This window comes from Sparus aurata, chromosome 17 (assembly GCF_900880675.1).
Source record: "Sparus aurata chromosome 17, fSpaAur1.1, whole genome shotgun sequence".
NCBI lineage: Eukaryota > Metazoa > Chordata > Actinopteri > Spariformes > Sparidae > Sparus > Sparus aurata.
The window spans coordinates 37,852,707-37,875,444 of NC_044203.1; the positions used below are offsets into that span (position 1 = coordinate 37,852,707).

The 22,738-nt window shown below is 51.3% G+C and overlaps 2 protein-coding genes across 3 annotated transcripts in view; both read left to right on the forward strand.

Annotated features, from left to right (window-relative positions):
* The window catches only part of LOC115568109 (semaphorin-4A-like), a 32,365-nt gene extending 16,237 nt beyond the window's left edge, over nucleotides 1–16,128 (forward strand). The window contains exons 9-14 of the mRNA XM_030395188.1: nucleotides 768–906; nucleotides 1,567–1,756; nucleotides 1,856–1,971; nucleotides 12,566–12,729; nucleotides 13,277–13,347; nucleotides 13,817–16,128. Coding sequence (XP_030251048.1) covers nucleotides 768–906; nucleotides 1,567–1,756; nucleotides 1,856–1,971; nucleotides 12,566–12,729; nucleotides 13,277–13,347; nucleotides 13,817–14,622 — 1,486 coding nt within the window. The 3' untranslated portion in view covers nucleotides 14,623–16,128. The remainder of the gene's footprint in view (nucleotides 1–767; nucleotides 907–1,566; nucleotides 1,757–1,855; nucleotides 1,972–12,565; nucleotides 12,730–13,276; nucleotides 13,348–13,816) is intronic.
* A 1,672-nt stretch (nucleotides 16,129–17,800) lies between these two features.
* On the forward strand, nucleotides 17,801–22,609 carry LOC115568138 (uncharacterized). 2 transcript variants are annotated; one of them, XM_030395244.1, is made up of 8 exons: nucleotides 17,801–17,890; nucleotides 18,624–18,885; nucleotides 19,665–19,766; nucleotides 19,878–19,934; nucleotides 20,557–20,742; nucleotides 21,094–21,219; nucleotides 21,419–21,555; nucleotides 21,586–22,609. In XM_030395244.1, exons 2-7 carry the CDS (start codon nucleotides 18,661–18,663, stop codon nucleotides 21,515–21,517), a joined length of 795 nt encoding a protein of 264 aa, XP_030251104.1. In that variant the 5' UTR covers nucleotides 17,801–17,890; nucleotides 18,624–18,660; the 3' UTR covers nucleotides 21,518–21,555; nucleotides 21,586–22,609. The 2 variants fall into 2 exon arrangements, with proteins under 2 accessions (XP_030251104.1, XP_030251103.1); XM_030395243.1 differs by having other exon boundaries at nucleotides 21,419–22,609.
* Nucleotides 22,610–22,738: the final 129 nt, after the last annotated feature.

Below are 22,738 nucleotides of genomic sequence, written 5' to 3' on the forward strand. Positions count from 1 at the left end.
CATGCTAGCATCAAAATCTCTAGTTTTAGAACACTAAGAAGTCTCGACACAACATGAAACTTTGCTGGTAGTATCACCAGGGTCTCTACACATGAACACGAGCATTGAGAACATTGTTTGTGTACACAGAGTTTATGAAAAAGGTTTTTGAACTACTCACGTTAGCTGCTGCAGCTCCTGCGCGTCGCTGTCATGGCAGACAAAAAGTGTCGATCCCTGAGTGCGACCTGACAGGCACGCTTGAGGAGCGGTTCACCATCACTCTCCTGCCTGTCAGGTCGCACTCAGGGATCGACACTTTTTGTCTGGCATGACGGCGACTATGAAAATCCTTAGTCAAAAACAGCCCTAATCAGGTGTTTTAACAGCATGACCAAGACTGAGACAAGACCAGAATCAGACCAGAATCAGACCAGAATCAGACCAGAATCAGACCAGAGTCAGACCAGAGTCAGACCAGGATCAGACCAGAATCAGACCAGAGTCAGACCAGAATCAGACCAGAATCAGACCAGAGTCAGACCAGAATCAGACCAGAATCAGACCAGAGTCAGACCAGAATCAGACCAGAGTCAGACCAGAATCAGACCAGAATCAGACCAGAGTCAGACCAGAGTCAGACCAGGATCAGACCAGGATCAGACCAGGATCAGACCAGAATCAGACCAGAGTCAGACCAGGATCCCTGCAGTCTCCCGGGTCTTTGAATAACTTCCTCTGTGTGAGACAGACGAGGTGACCTGAGCTTTATCTGCGATCCTCTTCAGGTCTTCGGGTCCAGAATCTGCCGTGTGCGTCTTCAAACTGCAGGATGTGCGGGATGTGTTCACGCAGAGCTACAGAACCTTTGACATGCAGACACACCAGTGGAGTCCTCTGGTGGGAAAACACTCGTACCTGGGGAAGGTGAGTGTGGAGGACAGACGATATCCAGCCTCGTCCTGTGTCCAGGTTCTATGTTAGCCAGAAATCCATGTTTTCAATTCTAATGAAGCCGAGTCAGTAGAATAACACGAGCAGCAGACAGCTGAACACAAAGACATCCAATCAGACACACAAGAAACCAACAAACACAAACCAGCGCTCAGACTGTGAGGACGAACATGCAGCAGACAGGTCAGAATCCTACACTGGGAACAGAAGATCTGCGTCTGGAAACATGAAGCTGACGGTCTTTAAATAAGCAGATGGAGGTTTAACAGACTCCATCTTTCAGACCGTCGTTTCCTGATTCCAACAGGCGGGAGAAGTAAAAACCTGTTTTAGTACCAGATGAGAAAAGAAAACAAGTTATTGAGCATGAAAATATAAAATAATAGAATGTAACATCAATCCAGAAAGTGTTGAAGTGTCTTTAAGAGAAACGAGACAGAACTGTGTGACAGAGCTGTTCAGCAGCGCCGTGGCTCGGTTCTGTCCAACATGAAGCCTTCCTCCAGCACCAGGCAGTCACAGTAAACCTATACAAATATTACTGAAGCACATTATGTCACACACACACACACACACGCACACACACAGGTGATGTCATGCTGTCAGGTGTTGTGAGACTCTCTGTTTCCTCAGTGTGGACACGGGAACGCTTCAGATTCTGTGCTGGCGGAGGTGAAGAGGAGCTTCCTGACCAGCGACAGTGTCAAACCAGACGGCGGTGGTCCGATCATGGTTTCCTCAGGGGAGCGGTACAGTCGCGTGGCTGCGATGGTGACCGAGGCCGCCAACGGCACACAGTACACCGTCCTCTTCCTTCTCACAGGTGAGACATCAACAAGAGCTCACACCTGAGATAGACCCGAGAAATGTCACCTGGAAATCTGTATGAAAGTTGTTGATCATGTCTCTGTCTGACCTGCAGAGTCTGGACTCCTGCACAAAGTGGTTTTGTTTGCTCGGGGTGCGCAGGTCATTGAGGAGATTCAGGTCTTCACTCAAGCTCAGCCAATCAAAAGCATGCTGCTGTCCTCCGTAAAGGTAAAGCTCACACCTGCATGACGTCATTCACACAGTCTGAAAGAGTTCAACACCAGAGAGCAGGAGCATACAGCGAGCAGGAGCATACAGAGAGCAGGAGCATACAGAGAGCAGGAGCACACAGAGAGCAGGAGCATACAGAGAGCAGGAGCATACAGAGAGCAGGAGCACACAGAGAGCAGGAGCAGACAGAGAGCAGGAGCACACAGAGAGCAGGAGCAGACAGAGAGCAGGAGCATACAGCGAGCAGGAGCATACAGAGAGCAGGAGCACACAGAGAGCAGGAGCATACAGAGAGCAGGAGCATACAGAGAGCAGGAGCACACAGAGAGCAGGAGCAGACAGAGAGCAGGAGCACACAGAGAGCAGGAGCAGACAGAGAGCAGGAGCATACAGAGAGCAGGAGCACACAGAGAGAAGGAGCACACAGAGAGCAGGAGCAGACAGAGAGCAGGAGCATACAGAGAGCAGGAGCAGACAGAGAGCAGGAGCATACAGAGAGCAGGAGCACACAGAGAGCAGGAGCAGACAGAGAGCAGGAGCAGACAGAGAGCAGGAGCATACAGCGAGCAGGAGCATACAGAGAGCAGGAGCACACAGAGAGCAGGAGCAGACAGAGAGCAGGAGCGTACAGAGAGCAGGAGCATACAGAGAGCAGGAGCACACAGAGAGCAGGAGCACACAGAGAGCAGGAGCAGACAGAGAGCAGGAGCACACAGAGAGCAGGAGCAGACAGAGAGCAGGAGCATACAGCGAGCAGGAGCATACAGAGAGAAGGAGCACACAGAGAGCAGGAGCACACAGAGAGCAGGAGCACACAGAGAGCAGGAGCAGACAGAGAGCAGGAGCACACAGAGAGCAGGAGCAGACAGAGAGCAGGAGCATACAGCGAGCAGGAGCATACAGAGAGCAGGAGCACACAGAGAGCAGGAGCAGACAGAGAGCAGGAGCATACAGAGAGCAGGAGCACACAGAGAGCAGGAGCACACAGAGAGCAGGAGCAGACAGAGAGCAGGAGCACACAGAGAGCAGGAGCAGACAGAGAGCAGGAGCATACAGCGAGCAGGAGCAGACAGAGAGCAGGAGCACACAGAGAGCAGGAGCACACAGAGAGCAGGAGCATAGCACACAGAGAGCAGGAGCATACAGCGAGCAGGAGCATACAGAGAGCAGGAGCATACAGCGAGCAGGAGCATACAGAGAGCAGGAGCACACAGAGAGCAGGAGCAGACAGAGAGCAGGAGCATACAGAGAGCAGGAGCACACAGAGAGCAGGAGCATACAGAGAGCAGGAGCAGACAGAGAGCAGGAGCGTACAGAGAGCAGGAGCATACAGAGAGCAGGAGCACACAGAGAGCAGGAGCACACAGAGAGCAGGAGCAGACAGAGAGCAGGAGCACACAGAGAGCAGGAGCAGACAGAGAGCAGGAGCATACAGCGAGCAGGAGCATACAGAGAGAAGGAGCACACAGAGAGCAGGAGCACACAGAGAGCAGGAGCACACAGAGAGCAGGAGCAGACAGAGAGCAGGAGCACACAGAGAGCAGGAGCACACAGAGAGCAGGAGCATACAGCGAGCAGGAGCAGACAGAGAGCAGGAGCACACAGAGAGCAGGAGCAGACAGAGAGCAGGAGCATACAGCGAGCAGGAGCACACAGAGAGCAGGAGCACACAGAGAGCAGGAGCAGACAGAGAGCAGGAGCACACAGAGAGCAGGAGCACACAGAGAGCAGGAGCATACAGCGAGCAGGAGCACACAGAGAGCAGGAGCATACAGAGAGCAGGAGCACAGAGAGCAGGAGCACACAGAGAGCAGGAGCACACAGAGAGCAGGAGCAGACAGAGAGCAGGAGCATACAGCGAGCAGGAGCACACAGAGAGCAGGAGCACACAGAGAGCAGGAGCATACAGAGAGCAGGAGCACACAGAGAGCAGGAGCATACAGAGAGCAGGAGCACACAGAGAGCAGGAGCACACAGAGAGCAGGAGCACACAGAGAGCAGGAGCACACAGAGAGCAGGAGCACAGAGAGCAGGAGCAGACAGAGAGCAGGAGCAGACAGAGAGCAGGAGCAGACAGAGAGCAGGAGCACACAGAGAGCAGGAGCGTACAGAGAGCAGGAGCAGACAGAGAGCAGGAGCAGACAGAGAGAAGGAGCATACAGAGAGCAGGAGCAGACAGAGAGCAGGAGCAGACAGAGAGCAGGAGCAGACAGAGAGCAGGAGCACACAGAGAGCAGGAGCATACAGCGAGCAGGAGCATACAGAGAGCAGGAGCACACAGAGAGCAGGAGCACACAGAGAGCAGGAGCACACAGAGAGCAGGAGCATACAGAGAGCAGGAGCACACAGCGAGCAGGAGCACACAGAGAGCAGGAGCACACAGAGAGCAGGAGCATACAGCGAGCAGGAGCATACAGAGAGCAGGAGCACACAGAGAGCAGGAGCAGACAGAGAGCAGGAGCACACAGAGAGCAGGAGCAGACAGAGAGCAGGAGCGTACAGAGAGCAGGAGCACACAGAGAGCAGGAGCGTACAGCGAGCAGGAGCGTACAGAGAGCAGGAGCATACAGAGAGCAGGAGCATACAGCGAGCAGGAGCATACAGAGAGCAGGAGCATACAGAGAGCAGGAGCATACAGAGAGCAGGAGCATACAGCGAGCAGGAGCGTACAGCGAGCAGGAGCGTACAGCGAGCAGGAGCGTACAGAGAGCAGGAGCATACAGCGAGCAGGAGCATACAGCGAGCAGGAGCATACAGCGAGCAGGAGCGCACAGAGAGCAGGAGCACACAGAGAGCAGGAGCGTACAGAGAGCAGGAGCATACAGCGAGCAGGAGCATACAGAGAGCAGGAGCAGACAGAGAGCAGGAGCATACAGAGAGCAGGAGCACACAGAGAGCAGGAGCACACAGAGAGCAGGAGCACACAGAGAGCAGGAGCAGACAGAGAGCAGGAGCAGACAGAGAGCAGGAGCAGACAGAGAGCAGGAGCATACAGAGAGCAGGAGCATACAGAGAGCAGGAGCAGACAGAGAGCAGGAGCGTACAGAGAGCAGGAGCGTACAGAGAGCAGGAGCATACAGAGAGCAGGAGCATACAGAGAGCAGGAGCATACAGCGAGCAGGAGCATACAGCGAGCAGGAGCATACAGAGAGCAGGAGCGTACAGAGAGCAGGAGCGTACAGCGAGCAGGAGCGTACAGAGAGCAGGAGCGTACAGAGAGCAGGAGCATACAGCGAGCAGGAGCATACAGCGAGCAGGAGCGCACAGAGAGCAGGAGCGCACAGAGAGCAGGAGCACACAGAGAGCAGGAGCAGACAGAGAGCAGGAGCATACAGAGAGCAGGAGCAGACAGAGAGCAGGAGCATACAGAGAGCAGGAGCAGACAGAGAGCAGGAGCAGACAGAGAGCAGGAGCGTACAGAGAGCAGGAGCGTACAGAGAGCAGGAGCGTACAGAGAGCAGGAGCGTACAGAGAGCAGGAGCACAGAGAGCAGGAGCACACAGAGAGCAGGAGCACACAGAGAGCAGGAGCACAGAGAGCAGGAGCACAGAGAGCAGGAGCATACAGAGAGCAGGAGCACACAGAGAGCAGGAGCGTACAGAGAGCAGGAGCATACAGAGAGCAGGAGCACACAGAGAGCAGGAGCAGACAGAGAGCAGGAGCATACAGAGAGCAGGAGCATACAGAGAGCAGGAGCATACAGAGAGCAGGAGCACACAGAGAGCAGGAGCACACAGAGAGCAGGAGCAGACAGAGAGCAGGAGCGTACAGAGAGCAGGAGCGTACAGCGAGCAGGAGCGTACAGAGAGCAGGAGCATACAGAGAGCAGGAGCATACAGCGAGCAGGAGCATACAGAGAGCAGGAGCAGACAGAGAGCAGGAGCACACAGAGAGCAGGAGCACACAGAGAGCAGGAGCACAGAGAGCAGGAGCATACAGAGAGCAGGAGCATACAGAGAGCAGGAGCACACAGAGAGCAGGAGCATACAGCGAGCAGGAGCAGACAGAGAGCAGGAGCACACAGAGAGCAGGAGCAGACAGAGAGCAGGAGCATACAGCGAGCAGGAGCATACAGAGAGCAGGAGCACACAGAGAGCAGGAGCAGACAGCGAGCAGGAGCACACAGAGAGCAGGAGCACACAGAGAGCAGGAGCAGACAGAGAGCAGGAGCATACAGAGAGCAGGAGCACACAGAGAGCAGGAGCATACAGCGAGCAGGAGCATACAGAGAGCAGGAGCACACAGAGAGCAGGAGCAGACAGAGAGCAGGAGCATACAGAGAGCAGGAGCACACAGAGAGCAGGAGCACAGAGAGCAGGAGCATACAGAGAGCAGGAGCACACAGAGAGCAGGAGCACACAGAGAGCAGGAGCACACAGAGAGCAGGAGCACACAGAGAGCAGGAGCAGACAGAGAGCAGGAGCACACAGAGAGCAGGAGCATACAGAGAGCAGGAGCAGACAGAGAGCAGGAGCACAGAGAGCAGGAGCACACAGAGAGCAGGAGCAGACAGAGAGCAGGAGCACAGAGAGCAGGAGCAGACAGAGAGCAGGAGCAGACAGAGAGCAGGAGCAGACAGAGAGCAGGAGCACACAGAGAGCAGGAGCGTACAGAGAGCAGGAGCAGACAGAGAGCAGGAGCAGACAGAGAGCAGGAGCATACAGAGAGCAGGAGCAGACAGAGAGCAGGAGCAGACAGAGAGCAGGAGCACACAGAGAGCAGGAGCATACAGCGAGCAGGAGCATACAGAGAGCAGGAGCACACAGAGAGCAGGAGCATACAGCGAGCAGGAGCACACAGAGAGCAGGAGCACACAGAGAGCAGGAGCACAGAGAGCAGGAGCATACAGCGAGCAGGAGCACACAGAGAGCAGGAGCACACAGAGAGCAGGAGCACACAGAGAGCAGGAGCACACAGAGAGCAGGAGCAGACAGAGAGCAGGAGCACACAGAGAGCAGGAGCACACAGAGAGCAGGAGCAGACAGAGAGCAGGAGCACAGAGAGCAGGAGCAGACAGAGAGCAGGAGCAGACAGAGAGCAGGAGCAGACAGAGAGCAGGAGCACACAGAGAGCAGGAGCGTACAGAGAGCAGGAGCAGACAGAGAGCAGGAGCAGACAGAGAGCAGGAGCATACAGAGAGCAGGAGCAGACAGAGAGCAGGAGCAGACAGAGAGCAGGAGCACACAGAGAGCAGGAGCATACAGCGAGCAGGAGCATACAGAGAGCAGGAGCACACAGAGAGCAGGAGCATACAGCGAGCAGGAGCACACAGAGAGCAGGAGCACACAGAGAGCAGGAGCATACAGCGAGCAGGAGCATACAGAGAGCAGGAGCACACAGAGAGCAGGAGCAGACAGAGAGCAGGAGCACACAGAGAGCAGGAGCACACAGAGAGCAGGAGCGTACAGAGAGCAGGAGCACACAGAGAGCAGGAGCATACAGAGAGCAGGAGCAGACAGAGAGCAGGAGCATACAGAGAGCAGGAGCGTACAGAGAGCAGGAGCAGACAGAGAGCAGGAGCGTACAGAGAGCAGGAGCGTACAGCGAGCAGGAGCGTACAGAGAGCAGGAGCATACAGCGAGCAGGAGCATACAGAGAGCAGGAGCATACAGAGAGCAGGAGCATACAGCGAGCAGGAGCGTACAGAGAGCAGGAGCGTACAGAGAGCAGGAGCATACAGCGAGCAGGAGCATACAGCGAGCAGGAGCGCACAGCGAGCAGGAGCGCACAGAGAGCAGGAGCGTACAGAGAGCAGGAGCAGACAGAGAGCAGGAGCATACAGAGAGCAGGAGCAGACAGAGAGCAGGAGCATACAGAGAGCAGGAGCACACAGAGAGCAGGAGCACACAGAGAGCAGGAGCGTACAGAGAGCAGGAGCGTACAGAGAGCAGGAGCATACAGAGAGCAGGAGCACAGAGAGCAGGAGCACACAGAGAGCAGGAGCACACAGAGAGCAGGAGCACAGAGAGCAGGAGCACAGAGAGCAGGAGCATACAGAGAGCAGGAGCACACAGAGAGCAGGAGCGTACAGAGAGCAGGAGCACACAGAGAGCAGGAGCACACAGAGAGCAGGAGCAGACAGAGAGCAGGAGCACACAGAGAGCAGGAGCACACAGAGAGCAGGAGCATACAGAGAGCAGGAGCAGACAGAGAGCAGGAGCGTACAGAGAGCAGGAGCATACAGCGAGCAGGAGCGTACAGAGAGCAGGAGCATACAGAGAGCAGGAGCATACAGCGAGCAGGAGCATACAGAGAGCAGGAGCAGACAGAGAGCAGGAGCACACAGAGAGCAGGAGCACACAGAGAGCAGGAGCACAGAGAGCAGGAGCACAGAGAGCAGGAGCATACAGAGAGCAGGAGCACAGAGAGCAGGAGCAGACAGAGAGCAGGAGCGTACAGAGAGCAGGAGCAGACAGAGAGCAGGAGCATACAGAGAGCAGGAGCGCACAGAGAGCAGGAGCGCACAGAGAGCAGGAGCGCACAGAGAGCAGGAGCGTACAGAGAGCAGGAGCACACAGAGAGCAGGAGCACAGAGAGCAGGAGCATACAGCGAGCAGGAGCATACAGAGAGCAGGAGCATACAGAGAGCAGGAGCATACAGAGAGCAGGAGCATACAGCGAGCAGGAGCGTACAGCGAGCAGGAGCGTACAGAGAGCAGGAGCATACAGAGAGCAGGAGCATACAGCGAGCAGGAGCATACAGCGAGCAGGAGCGCACAGCGAGCAGGAGCACACAGAGAGCAGGAGCGTACAGAGAGCAGGAGCACACAGAGAGCAGGAGCACACAGAGAGCAGGAGCAGACAGAGAGCAGGAGCAGACAGAGAGCAGGAGCACACAGAGAGCAGGAGCGTACAGAGAGCAGGAGCACAGAGAGCAGGAGCACAGAGAGCAGGAGCAGACAGAGAGCAGGAGCATACAGAGAGCAGGAGCGTACAGAGAGCAGGAGCGTACAGAGAGCAGGAGCATACAGAGAGCAGGAGCATACAGAGAGCAGGAGCACACAGAGAGCAGGAGCAGACAGAGAGCAGGAGCACACAGAGAGCAGGAGCATACAGAGAGCAGGAGCACACAGAGAGCAGGAGCAGACAGAGAGCAGGAGCAGACAGAGAGCAGGAGCAGACAGAGAGCAGGAGCACAGAGAGCAGGAGCAGACAGAGAGCAGGAGCAGACAGAGAGCAGGAGCACACAGAGAGCAGGAGCATACAGAGAGCAGGAGCACACAGAGAGCAGGAGCATACAGAGAGCAGGAGCACACAGAGAGCAGGAGCACACAGAGAGCAGGAGCACAGAGAGCAGGAGCATACAGCGAGCAGGAGCATACAGAGAGCAGGAGCATACAGAGAGCAGGAGCGTACAGCGAGCAGGAGCGTACAGCGAGCAGGAGCGTACAGAGAGCAGGAGCGTACAGAGAGCAGGAGCATACAGCGAGCAGGAGCATACAGCGAGCAGGAGCACAGAGAGCAGGAGCAGACAGAGAGCAGGAGCATACAGAGAGCAGGAGCATACAGAGAGCAGGAGCATACAGAGAGCAGGAGCACACAGAGAGCAGGAGCATACAGAGAGCAGGAGCATACAGAGAGCAGGAGCAGACAGAGAGCAGGAGCAGACAGAGAGCAGGAGCAGACAGAGAGCAGGAGCGTACAGAGAGCAGGAGCACACAGAGAGCAGGAGCAGACAGAGAGCAGGAGCATACAGAGAGCAGGAGCACAGAGAGCAGGAGCAGACAGAGAGCAGGAGCATACAGAGAGCAGGAGCAGACAGAGAGCAGGAGCAGACAGAGAGCAGGAGCATACAGAGAGCAGGAGCAGACAGAGAGCAGGAGCACAGAGAGCAGGAGCATACAGAGAGCAGGGAGCAGACAGAGAGCAGGAGCACAGAGAGCAGGAGCACACAGAGAGCAGGAGCACACAGAGAGCAGGAGCAGACAGAGAGCAGGAGCATACAGAGAGCAGGAGCACAGAGAGCAGGAGCAGACAGAGAGCAGGAGCAGACAGAGAGCAGGAGCGTACAGAGAGCAGGAGCAGACAGAGAGCAGGAGCACACAGAGAGCAGGAGCAGACAGAGAGCAGGAGCACACAGAGAGCAGGAGCACACAGAGAGCAGGAGCACACAGAGAGCAGGAGCACACAGAGAGCAGGAGCACAGAGAGCAGGAGCATACAGAGAGCAGGAGCATACAGAGAGCAGGAGCACACAGAGAGCAGGAGCACACAGAGAGCAGGAGCACACAGAGAGCAGGAGCACACAGAGAGCAGGAGCAGACAGAGAGCAGGAGCACACAGAGAGCAGGAGCACACAGAGAGCAGGAGCAGACAGAGAGCAGGAGCATACAGAGAGCAGGAGCACAGAGAGCAGGAGCACAGAGAGCAGGAGCACAGAGAGCAGGAGCAGACAGAGAGCAGGAGCACACAGAGAGCAGGAGCACAGAGAGCAGGAGCATACAGAGAGCAGGAGCACACAGAGAGCAGGAGCACAGAGAGCAGGAGCATACAGAGAGCAGGAGCACACAGAGAGCAGGAGCACACAGAGAGCAGGAGCAGACAGAGAGCAGGAGCACACAGAGAGCAGGAGCGTACAGAGAGCAGGAGCACACAGAGAGCAGGAGCACACAGAGAGCAGGAGCACACAGAGAGCAGGAGCACACAGCGAGCAGGAGCATACAGAGAGCAGGAGCACACAGAGAGCAGGAGCAGACAGAGAGCAGGAGCATACAGAGAGCAGGAGCACAGAGAGCAGGAGCATACAGAGAGCAGGAGCAGACAGAGAGCAGGAGCACAGAGAGCAGGAGCACACAGAGAGCAGGAGCACACAGAGAGCAGGAGCAGACAGAGAGCAGGAGCATACAGAGAGCAGGAGCACAGAGAGCAGGAGCAGACAGAGAGCAGGAGCAGACAGAGAGCAGGAGCGTACAGAGAGCAGGAGCAGACAGAGAGCAGGAGCACAGAGAGCAGGAGCAGACAGAGAGCAGGAGCACACAGAGAGCAGGAGCAGACAGAGAGCAGGAGCACACAGAGAGCAGGAGCACACAGAGAGCAGGAGCATACAGAGAGCAGGAGCACACAGAGAGCAGGAGCACAGAGAGCAGGAGCATACAGAGAGCAGGAGCATACAGAGAGCAGGAGCACACAGAGAGCAGGAGCACACAGAGAGCAGGAGCATACAGAGAGCAGGAGCACACAGAGAGCAGGAGCACAGAGAGCAGGAGCATACAGAGAGCAGGAGCACACAGGGAGCAGGAGCATACAGAGAGCAGGAGCACACAGAGAGCAGGAGCACACAGAGAGCAGGAGCAGACAGAGAGCAGGAGCAGACAGAGAGCAGGAGCACACAGAGAGCAGGAGCAGACAGAGAGCAGGAGCACACAGAGAGCAGGAGCACACAGAGAGCAGGAGCACACAGAGAGCAGGAGCACACAGAGAGCAGGAGCAGACAGAGAGCAGGAGCAGACAGAGAGCAGGAGCACACAGAGAGCAGGAGCACACAGAGAGCAGGAGCAGACAGAGAGCAGGAGCATACAGAGAGCAGGAGCACAGAGAGCAGGAGCAGACAGAGAGCAGGAGCACACAGAGAGCAGGAGCAGACAGAGAGCAGGAGCACACAGAGAGCAGGAGCAGACAGAGAGCAGGAGCACACAGAGAGCAGGAGCAGACAGAGAGCAGGAGCACACAGAGAGCAGGAGCACACAGAGAGCAGGAGCATACAGAGAGCAGGAGCACACAGAGAGCAGGAGCATACAGAGAGCAGGAGCATACAGAGAGCAGGAGCACACAGAGAGCAGGAGCACACAGAGAGCAGGAGCATACAGAGAGCAGGAGCACACAGAGAGCAGGAGCACAGAGAGCAGGAGCACACAGAGAGCAGGAGCACACAGAGAGCAGGAGCAGACAGAGAGCAGGAGCAGACAGAGAGCAGGAGCAGACAGAGAGCAGGAGCACAGAGAGCAGGAGCAGACAGAGAGCAGGAGCACACAGAGAGCAGGAGCATACAGAGAGCAGGAGCACACAGAGAGCAGGAGCACAGAGAGCAGGAGCACACAGAGAGCAGGAGCACACAGAGAGCAGGAGCAGACAGAGAGCAGGAGCAGACAGAGAGCAGGAGCAGACAGAGAGCAGGAGCAGACAGAGAGCAGGAGCACAGAGAGCAGGAGCAGACAGAGAGCAGGAGCATACAGAGAGCAGGAGCAGACAGAGAGCAGGAGCACACAGAGAGCAGGAGCACACAGAGAGCAGGAGCAGACAGAGAGCAGGAGCAGACAGAGAGCAGGAGCAGACAGAGAGCAGGAGCACACAGAGAGCAGGAGCAGACAGAGAGCAGGAGCACACAGAGAGCAGGAGCACACAGAGAGCAGGAGCAGACAGAGAGCAGGAGCAGACAGAGAGCAGGAGCACAGAGAGCAGGAGCAGACAGAGAGCAGGAGCACACAGAGAGCAGGAGCAGACAGAGAGCAGGAGCACACAGAGAGCAGGAGCACACAGAGAGGTGTCGTCTGCATAGTGACGACTGTAGGAACAGTCACACACACACTGGTTGCTCTGAACATGAACATGTGTGACAGTGTCAGTCAGAGTGGGTTCTGGTTCTGGTTCTGTAGGGAGTTCTTTACATCGGGACATCGGAGGGCGTGACCGCGGTACCTGTGGCGGACTGCTCCATCTACAGAACCTGCCGTCAGTGTGTTCTGGCCAGAGATCCTCTGTGTGGGTGGAGCCGGTCCGGGACCGCCTGCACCCGTCTGGACGGGCGTGACGACAACATGTAAGAGTGAAACATTTATTGGTCGGTTCTGTAGCCGCAGATTCAGCCGCTGAAAGGAATTCTTGTTCCCTTCAGAACCTCTTCAGAACCTCTTCAGAACGGTCACGTGTTTCAGGTGGATCCAGCCTGAAACATGTTTAACTTTCAGTTTACATGGAAATAAATCCTTAACTTTCTTTGGATTGAGATGCTCTGCTGTTGACCGTCATCATACAATCATATCTGACTCCGTCCTGAGAGGTGAAGAGAGCTGAGTGTTTACAGTCTGATCGTTATGACTTATTCTAACTTCATATATCATATCATCACTTTGTCCCGTTTCATTTGTAACATCTTTCCCTCTTTGTCTTCACCTCCCAGTGAGTCTGTCTGTCTAATTCATATGTGATGTAATATGAACTGTTGTCCGACTTGATTCCAGAGATGTGTGTGATGTGTGTGATGTGAGACGCAGCACAGAGGGTTGAGCTCCACATGGAGTGTTGTAATAAAGTCTTTGCACCATCAGCCCTGAGTGACGACTGACAGGCTGTGGTTTCCTCCTCAGGACTCAGGACCTGGAGGGAAGCAGAGTGGAGGATGTTTGTGCAGGACAACCCAGGAACAGTGAGATCACAGGTAACATCCTGTCTGATAAGAGACGGTCGACATACTGACACATGTCAAGCTAACGTTCTCAAACAACAATGCTAAGTTTAATGTTCACCTCCCGGTGGAGCTGGAGGTGGATCACAGAGGGTTCATCCTCTGTGATCAGGAGGTGGATCACAGAGGGTTCATCCTCTGTGATCAGGAGGTGGATCACAGAGGGTGAACCAGGAGGTGGATCACAGAGGGTTCATCCTCTGTGATCAGGAGGTGGATCACAGAGGGTTCATCCTCTGTGATCCACCTCCTGGTTCATCCTCTGTGATCCACCTCCTGGTTCATCCTCTGTGATCCACCTCCTGGTTCATCCTCTGGGGAATGGCTGTTGAGATATTTCAGTTTGGACCTGAGGAGGTGAACTGACCCTGTCAGGCTGTTTTCTTGACTCGTCCTGTCTCAAGTTCTCACTTGTATTTATTCTCAAATGTTCTTCCTACAGAAGTCGGAGTTAAGTTGAATGAAGTTGTGGCGCTCAGGTGTGTGAAACCTTCCAACCTGGCCGCTCTGACCTGGACCTCGCCTCAACTCAACGCCCGGACCAAGAACCTCTTCATCCAGTCAGCTGACGGCACTTTGAGCTTCATCGCCACCGCCGACACCTTTGGGAGCTACCGCTGTGAGGCAGAGGAAGGCAGGTACAAGGAAGTGGTCATGAGCTACAACGTCCAACAGACCGCTTCTCCGCGCTCCATGAGCCCCGTCACAAAGGTCAACAACGAGCCTCCGCCGAGCGGCGTGGACGAACCCTACGAGGACATTCCAACTGAGACAGCAGCGACTTCTACGACTCCAACTTCTGAACACCCAGAGGACGACAGGAGACCCCACGTGGGTGACAAATTCACAACTAATCTGAAAGATGAGACCGAGTCCAACACAGAAAATTCTGGATCAAAAAACAACCTTGAAGAAGATTTGTTCTTGGACCTGATGTCCGAGAACAACGCTCAGGTCATGACGGATCAGCCTGACGACGCCCAGCAGGTGTTGCAGCAGAAGAGTTATTACAGCGAGCTGGTGGTCGTCGCTCTCCTGCTGGCGGCCTGCGTCTGCGTCATGATCCTCGCAGGACTCCACACGTGGAACCAGAGGAGAGCCGGCCTCAAACAGAAGCCTCTGGTCAGTCCAGAGGTCAGCAGCAGAACGGATCCGTCCATGGAGAGCGTTCCCTCTCTGAGCAGCCCGGAGGAGCCGGAGGAGGCGGAGGAGCCGGAGGAGAAGGTGGAGGTGAAGGTGGAGGAGTGACGAGGAGGATCTGAAGTCACGCTGAGTCTCAGGAGCTCGTCTCATCACGCTTCTCTCTCTGCGGCCGTTCCACTTCCTGCTTCTGTGTCTCATTTATTTGTTTGTCATCATGAGAAAATGTCCCGTCGCAGGACGAGTGATGTCGAGAAGACAAATGAACTCAAACTCGTCGTCTTACAACTTTGAGCTGCTTGATACAAAAGCAGATCTGCAGCAAACATAATCATGAAAGGCTCCTGCTCAAAATCAGCCTGAACACTTTCAAATTAAAGCTGTCCAGGTAATCTGGTGGAGATGAATTGTCTGTCTCCGGAGACTCGGCGGTGACGTGATGTTTGATTTCACTGCAGCAGATTCCTGAACAGGAAGTCGGACTCCGCCACAACACGAGTCTCAGCTTCAGTCAGTGATGTCGACAGCAGGCTGATGTAGTTCTGATCATGTCTCTTAATTTGAAGGAGTTCTGTGTGTCATCTTCGTTTAAAACGTGTTGGATCCTTTTTATTCTCAAACGAGTAGAAACAATATTTAACGAGATGATTGAATGTTTCAGTCTGGAGGAAACTGGAGCATCATGACAGAATAACGTGTGTTTGCTCGCTGAAAGAAATCTGATTCAAATCTGATGATTATATTTCTCACATCTTATTAAGTTGTTTCTTCTGAGAGTAAAATGATTGAACAGTGATTTCAGTGATCAGTTTATTGATTGTTTGTGTACGATGACGAGATATTAACTTTATGTTTTGTAACGTTGACGTCTGAATGACTCAGCTGTGTTTTTTAAAATCAGGGATTATTTTTTGTTGAGTGTTCTGTTGATATATTTATGTTTTGAACAAAGTTATTGATCACTTTGAGTGACTGAATGTAAACCTGCTGTGAATGTAAAGAGGGCTGGGACCGACAGTACTGATCAATATATCTGTGATTATCAGTAACACGTGGATGAAAACAAACAGTTTAGGTTGTTTTTATTTTACAGTCATTTTATAATTCAGGAGACTTTTTTCCTGTTTGTCTTGAATTTAAACTGCAAAATGTGAAAATGTTGAATATTTATTGTTTTATTATTTAGAACCAAGATTTCTGGTAACGCTGTTGTTATATATTGATTATCACTTGTTCCTGTCCCGGTCCTGAAGATAGTTTTAAATCTGTTTTATTGATGAAGATCCTGAGTTTGTTTGTTTGTGTGTTTGTTTGTTTGTGTGTTTGTTTGTTTGTGTGTGTGTTTGTTTGTGTGTTTGTACAGAGTCAGCTGATGACCGATGGCAGTATGACAGCGTACAGATCATTCCTTTATTGTTTCATTGTAATAACTGCAGGGACAAACAGACTTCTGTTTTGCTTTATGGAGTATTGATCTGTATTTACTTTAATCCTCAAACAGCTGTTTCAGTTTCTGAGCTCCTGATGACTCAAATGTGCTTCATGTGTGAGACGACGCTGCCGAGGAATCACATGTGATCAATCGTTCTGGGTGTAATAAAAAGATAACCGCCCGCTGAGTGTCTCTCAGGTGATTCCTACGGTGGCCCTGAGGGTCAAAATACTACGACAACATTTCACAAAACAACACACACACATTTTAAAAACACAATTCAGAAAACATAACAAAATGTAACATTTCAGAAAACACAGAGACATCCAACAAAACTTCCTCACAGAACACACAGATTTAATTTTTAACAAAATAAAACAACTTTGTTTTTCTAGTTTTAATAGAAATCTGAGGCCAGTTTCAGGGGATTTGTTTTCATAGTTATAATAAAGTTATTACGTATATCACTATATGATTATTGTTGGTTTTATTATTCTTGAACCTTCTGATTTGTTGTGTTTGACACAAACACTCACTAAACTAAGAAACGTGCAGAATGATGCAAAGATGTTCCGATTACATAAAAACATCTGAGATCAAATATTCAGTCAAAAAACACAAGACAGGAAGGAACAGAGAAGAAGAAGAATTCTCTGGAGGAATATTCCTTTAGACTGTAAATATGGTTCCTGTTGGAGAAGGTGTGTCAGGTCTACAGGTACAGGTCCATGGTTCAGGTCCATGGTTCAGGTCTACAGGTTCAGGTCCATGGTTCAGGTCTACAGGTTCAGGTCTACAGGTTCAGGTCCCAGGTACAGGTCCATGGTTCAGGTCTACAGGTACAGGTCCATGGTTCAGGTCTACAGGTACAGGTCCATGGTTCAGGTCTACAGGTACAGGTCCATGGTTCAGGTCTACAGGTACAGGTCCATGGTTCAGGTCTACAGGTTCAGGTCTACAGGTTCAGGTCCCAGGTACAGGTCCATGGTTCAGGTCTACAGGTACAGGTCCATGGTTCAGGTCTACAGGTACAGGTCCATGGTTCAGGTCTACAGGTACAGGTCCATGGTTCAGGTCCCAGGTACAGGTCCATGGTTCAGGTCTACAGGTACAGGTCCATGGTTCAGGTCTACAGGTACAGGTCTACAGGTACAGGTCCATGGTTCAGGTCCCAGGTACAGGTCTACAGGTACAGGTCCCAGGTACAGGTCCATGGTTCAGGTCTACAGGTACAGGTCCATGGTTCAGGTCTACAGGTACAGGTCCATGGTTCAGGTCTACAGGTACAGGTCTACAGGTACAGGTCCATGGTTCAGGTCCCAGGTACAGGTCCATGATTCAGGTCCATGGTACAGGTCCATGGTTCAGGTCTACAGGTACAGGTCCATGGTTCAGGTCTACAGATCAGCTGGTTTCCCTGAGTCAATAAAATGGTGGTGACGTCACACGTGGATTCTGGGAAGTTACGCTCTGTAGCTGTTTGTGGTGCCTTCACGTGTTATCGGAGGGAAGACACCTGGAGCAGCAGACTCAGCATGCAGGTGTTGTGTTAATGAAGGAAAACTGCCAACATTAAAACAAGTCGCACAAAGCGGTCACAGCTTTTAAACGCTCTGCAAATCCTCAAATCTGAAATATGTTCCTCCTTTGTTGTTTGTAGTTTATAACCTTATAGTGGCAGTTGTAAGCCCTAAACCACAGCACCACATTATAATGATGATTGTGTGATTGTGTGTCTGCTGTATCAGCACAACTTAACAAAAATCGCTGCGATGTTAAATTTGTTTTGTTTTTTGTTTTTATCACTAAGCTAATGTAACTTGTTTGGCCTGTGAGTTATATTTACGAGTTTATGGTAAGCACCTGAAGGCAGCATTATCTGTGGCTCCAGTGTGGGTCAGAACTTCCGCGTCATCGACTCAGAACTGCGAGTTTAAACTGCAGGTAAGATCCTCTGAAATCACCGAACTGTGACTTTAATGTGCTCCAGGATGTTCAGGTGAGACTTTTACCTGAACAGCCTCCAGGTTCGGAACTCTTCAGCTGCTGCGTCACACACACGTACAGATGTGCTAACGGCTGTTAGCCTTTAGCTAGCAGCAGTTTGTCTTGTTTATGTTTTAATAACATCATAACTGTCAGCTTAAAGTCTTTAATAACAATCGTGTGATTTTAAAATGTCACTTTGTAAAAGTCAAACGAACTGTTATTCTCAAGCACTTCCTGGTACTTCATTTTCGAACTCTGAACCAGACTTCATTCAGAATTCTGGTAATTTAAGATTTCTGAGCTTATCGGGAGATTCAGATATTCTGTGGAGAAGATATTAGTAGCTCAGATGACTCCTGAGATTGTTCTGGTGAATTCGGTATATGTAATATAATGTAGGTTGTGTTGTAACATTAAGTTATTTGATGTAAAAATCAAGACACCGCGTCTCTTGTAATCTGAGCTTCTTTCACGTTGAATACAAAGTTTAATGAAGGAGGAACCGACAGAGCAGCAGGAAGTGTTCCGCTCAGACAGCAGAATCAGCTCTTTCACAATAAAACAACAAAATAATAGAAAAACCTATCACATGATCATCTTTATGCTGACTGTTATCTGAATGCAGAATGTCAGCCAGATGTTTTTATTGTCTGTACCGAGTTTTTACTTTTTATTTTCTTCCTCTCAGAATTCCCTCTGAGCACCTGTGACCTCTGACCTCTATCATGACATCCACGTCTGTCACTAAGATCGGTGGAGTGGTGGTGGTCACCCAGGTGATCCCTCAGGATGAGAAGTCCATCCCTCTCCAGTCTCCTGCTAACACCGCAGAGACCCCGCCCACAGCCACACAGGCCCCACCCCCTGCCAGGAAAGCCCCGCCTGCTGCTCCAACCAAGATGGATGACATGACCTCCATCTTCATGAAGGCGGGGCCACAGTGTCTCGGGGTGAGACACGCTGATGATGTGTTTAATGTTATTTACTGGATGTCAGTGAATGAAGTTCAGCTGCTGATCTGAGACCTGCTGCTCGTCCTGCTCAGAGTCACAACTCGGTCAAATCACATCACACAGACATGGAACACAGTTTGGTTTAAAGATGTTTCTTGGCCTTTATGGCTTTATTGATAGTGCAGCTGAAGAAAGTGACAGGAAACAGGGAGAGAGAGAAAGAGGGGGAGTGACACACAGCAAATGGACCCGGGCCGGGATCGAACCCGGGTCCCCTGCAGCGAGGACACAGCCTCTGTACACGGACGCTGCTCTACTCACTGAGCTGAACGACGCCCCAAGGAACACATTTTATACTTCAGCGAGACACACATATCATACATCATATACATCTCTGATGTCCATCAAAGATTAACAGTCCTCAATCTGCTCAGAAGTCACAGAACACAATCGGTTCCTTTTCACTGCAGAACCTGCCTGAGATTTATCAGGTTTTCTTCAGTATCAAAGTAATCCAGTGATATCTGTCCAGGGGAACACGGCTAACAGGAAGTGCTAACAGCTAATTCAGCACACTGTGAAGGCAGATAAGGAAACTGAATGTGAATGAATTCATGCTCACAGACAGCTCCTGTATCAGGATGTTACCGTCGGGTTTTCAGAACCTTGAATGTTGGACTTTTCTTTTCTTTCCTGCTGCTAATTGTGCTGAAGGATCTGAGTATTTCTTCCACTGCTGTCATAATGAATCCTGACAGAAGATGTGTGTGTTTCAGGTTGTTCAGATCTTCATCGGCGTGCTGTGTGTCCTGTTCAGTGCGACCGCTGCCTACTCGCCGGTTCTGCTGCTCCACGCTCCGTTCTGCCTCGGAGTCACAGTACGTTAACTTTACTCACTCACACATGAAACAGATTACTGAGTGATGTCTGTCAGCGCTCTGAGGCGGCGCCACAGAGGATAACCAACACGTGTCTCTGCTGTCCTGCAGTTCGTGGTCTCCGGCTCTCTGGCGTTGGCGGCCGTCAGACGGACTTCAGTCGAACTGGTGAGTTTTCTGATCAGTCACACGGAGACTTTCCTCAACATTCACTGTGAACTTCTGTGTTCTGTTAGCTCAGCTCAGGTGTTTGTCCTTGTTTCCCTCCTGAGAAGAGAGAGTGATGATGTCACTGACCCGCCTGTCACCGTTACAGGGCGCCGCTGCATGTTGTCTGATGTGCTGATGTTCTCGCCTCCATCACAGGCGTTCAATAATCACATTTGTGGGATCATTGCAAAGAATGTGTGTTTACGGACGATGATATCATAATCAAAATTCTTTTTATTCAATTATTTTGCTTTTGGCCCCAAAACTGGAGCATGTGTTGTGCTCTGATACGAGCCGGGTCGCTGCAGAATGTTTCCTGCTTCATGTCAGAGATTTTCTCTGTGTTGAAACTTCTGTTACATTCATGAGACTTTGCAGAATCCTGCAGCTGAACTTTAAAGTACATTAGAACTGCACAGAATCAACATCTGGGTCCACAAAGTGAACACTGGTGCAGATGTTGATGTTTGAGAATGAACGATGACTGAATGTGATAAACGTTGTTCACACAGACGTCCCGTCGCTGCATCAGACTGAACTGTGTGTGTCGCTCTCACTCTGTGTGTGTTTGGTGCTGCAGGTGCGAGCGTCTCTGGTGTGGAACGTGATTGGTGCCGTGATGGGCCTGGTGGGCGTGGCCTTCACCTGCTGGCTTCTGGCCGATCACCGCCCCAGTGAACGGTTCTGTAACACAGAACCGTGGGGGGACTACCAGCCCACACAGTCTCAGATATGGAGATGCATGGATGAAATGAGGTTGATGGATGTGAGTTAATCCCTGTGATTGATCCGGACCGCCTCATTTCAGGTCCACAGGTTCTAAACACAAACACACACTCTGATTGGACTACAGGAGCAGAGTGACCTCAGACTGCTGCTCATTAATATTCTAAAGGATCATCAGGTGATAAAAACAGGTGACGAGACTGTCAGCTGCCTGCTGCTAACGTCTCATACAGGTCACATGTTGTATTTGTTAGCAGCCAATCAGCATTCAGTATATCAGTAACTACTGACTGTACTCATATTGATCTGATGTTGGTTTGACATGTTTCTGACACACTGAGGTCACAGCTGTGGATACTAAATCTGATGCACCTTGTTGTTTGTGTCTCAGGTGTCGCTGTACGGATCTCTCGGCCTCCTCCTGGTTCTGCTGGTTCTGCAGGTTTGTGTCGCCATCACGGTTTGTGTTTTCTCTGCCAGATCCATCGGACGCCACAACAACTACGCCCCCCTCAGGGTAAGACGTGTTACTGTCAGTGTTAGCCTCACGTTAACTGCAGGATTTAAACTCATAATCTCCTCTGCTGCTCAGATTTGGACCGTTCTATTTTTAATCTGGACTTTATGAAGTTTTACAGTTTAACAGCAGATGATGATGATGATGATGATGATGATGATGATGTTGTTGATGTTATGGTTTGACCTTTGACCTTCAGGTGGAGGTTGATGACTGCACCTTTCAGCGGGACGGTGCATCGTCACCAGCTGACAGTGACGTCGCCTTGTTGGACAGCGAGTGTCCAAACTCACCATGAGAGGGGAGGACACAACCTCTGCAGTATTACTGCAGTATTACTGCATTAATACTACAGTATTAATGCAGTAATAATTAATGCAATACTGCAGTAATACCACAACAGAGTACTTTGGCTCTCTGCCTGTTGTTATAACCTGTAATCATCTTTCATCAGTTTCTCTTCTTCTGCTTCTTATTTACGGGGTTCATCGTGCTCATTGTGTTGCTTTGTGTTCGGGGTCATTAAGGGTTAAACTGCTGAAGCTGCTATTTTGTTTAATCAAGATGATGATTCAGACTTTTGTGCATTTCAAGAATTATAACTGTCACACACAGACAGACACGTCAGGACAAACTGAGGTACGACGTTATCACACAACAGGAAGCAGATTTAAAAACATGTTTTTTATTTCATGCTGAATTCACAGAAGACACTTAAAGAAAAGAGTGACGTGTTGAACACTGTCCTCAGGTCAGCTGACGAGAGTTTGGTGACAGAATCACAAAGGGACATATTTAGTAACTGTTCGATGGATTAGATGAGCTTCATGTAAAGAAGAAGAAAACGTCCTCAGAATCTATTTACAGTCACTGAAAACACTCAGCAGATCAGGTGACTGTCGCTGTGGGAGCTTCACTCAACACACAGCAGGAAGCAGAAAATCCACTTTGAACAACATTAGAGGAGCTGATGTGACCAACATGAGCTCTGCACATTAATATTGGGATCATATGAATGAATGTGGGCAACATTTCGCACTAAAGTGTCTTAAACCTGTGGATTATATGTACGGTCACTTTATTACGCTGAAGGTTGAGTGAGGGAGGAACGTGTGAACGCTTCAGTCAGCTCAGGCGTCCACACAGAAAATTGTTGCACTTATTTTTCTCTTGCTGATGTTGCTTTAATGTTTAATGTTCTTATCAACAATCAGAAGGATCTGGGTAAGAACCGGCCGTGGTTGGATGAGACCAGACACGTTTGCACTGCGAGACGCTTCTTTATTTGTCTCTGAAAGATTTTCTCTGTTTACAATAAATCTGACATTTTGACCACTTTGTTTGTTCTGACTGAAGAAACATGAAGATTCATAAAACATGTTCTTATAAACACGTGGTGGTTCTTTTACTCCTCTCCGCCTCTCAGCCGACACAATAAAACAAACTGTAAGAGTCATTCTGACTGCTGCCGTCTTATTGTGGTAAACTCTTATTGATTACATTTTAAGTCATATTAAGT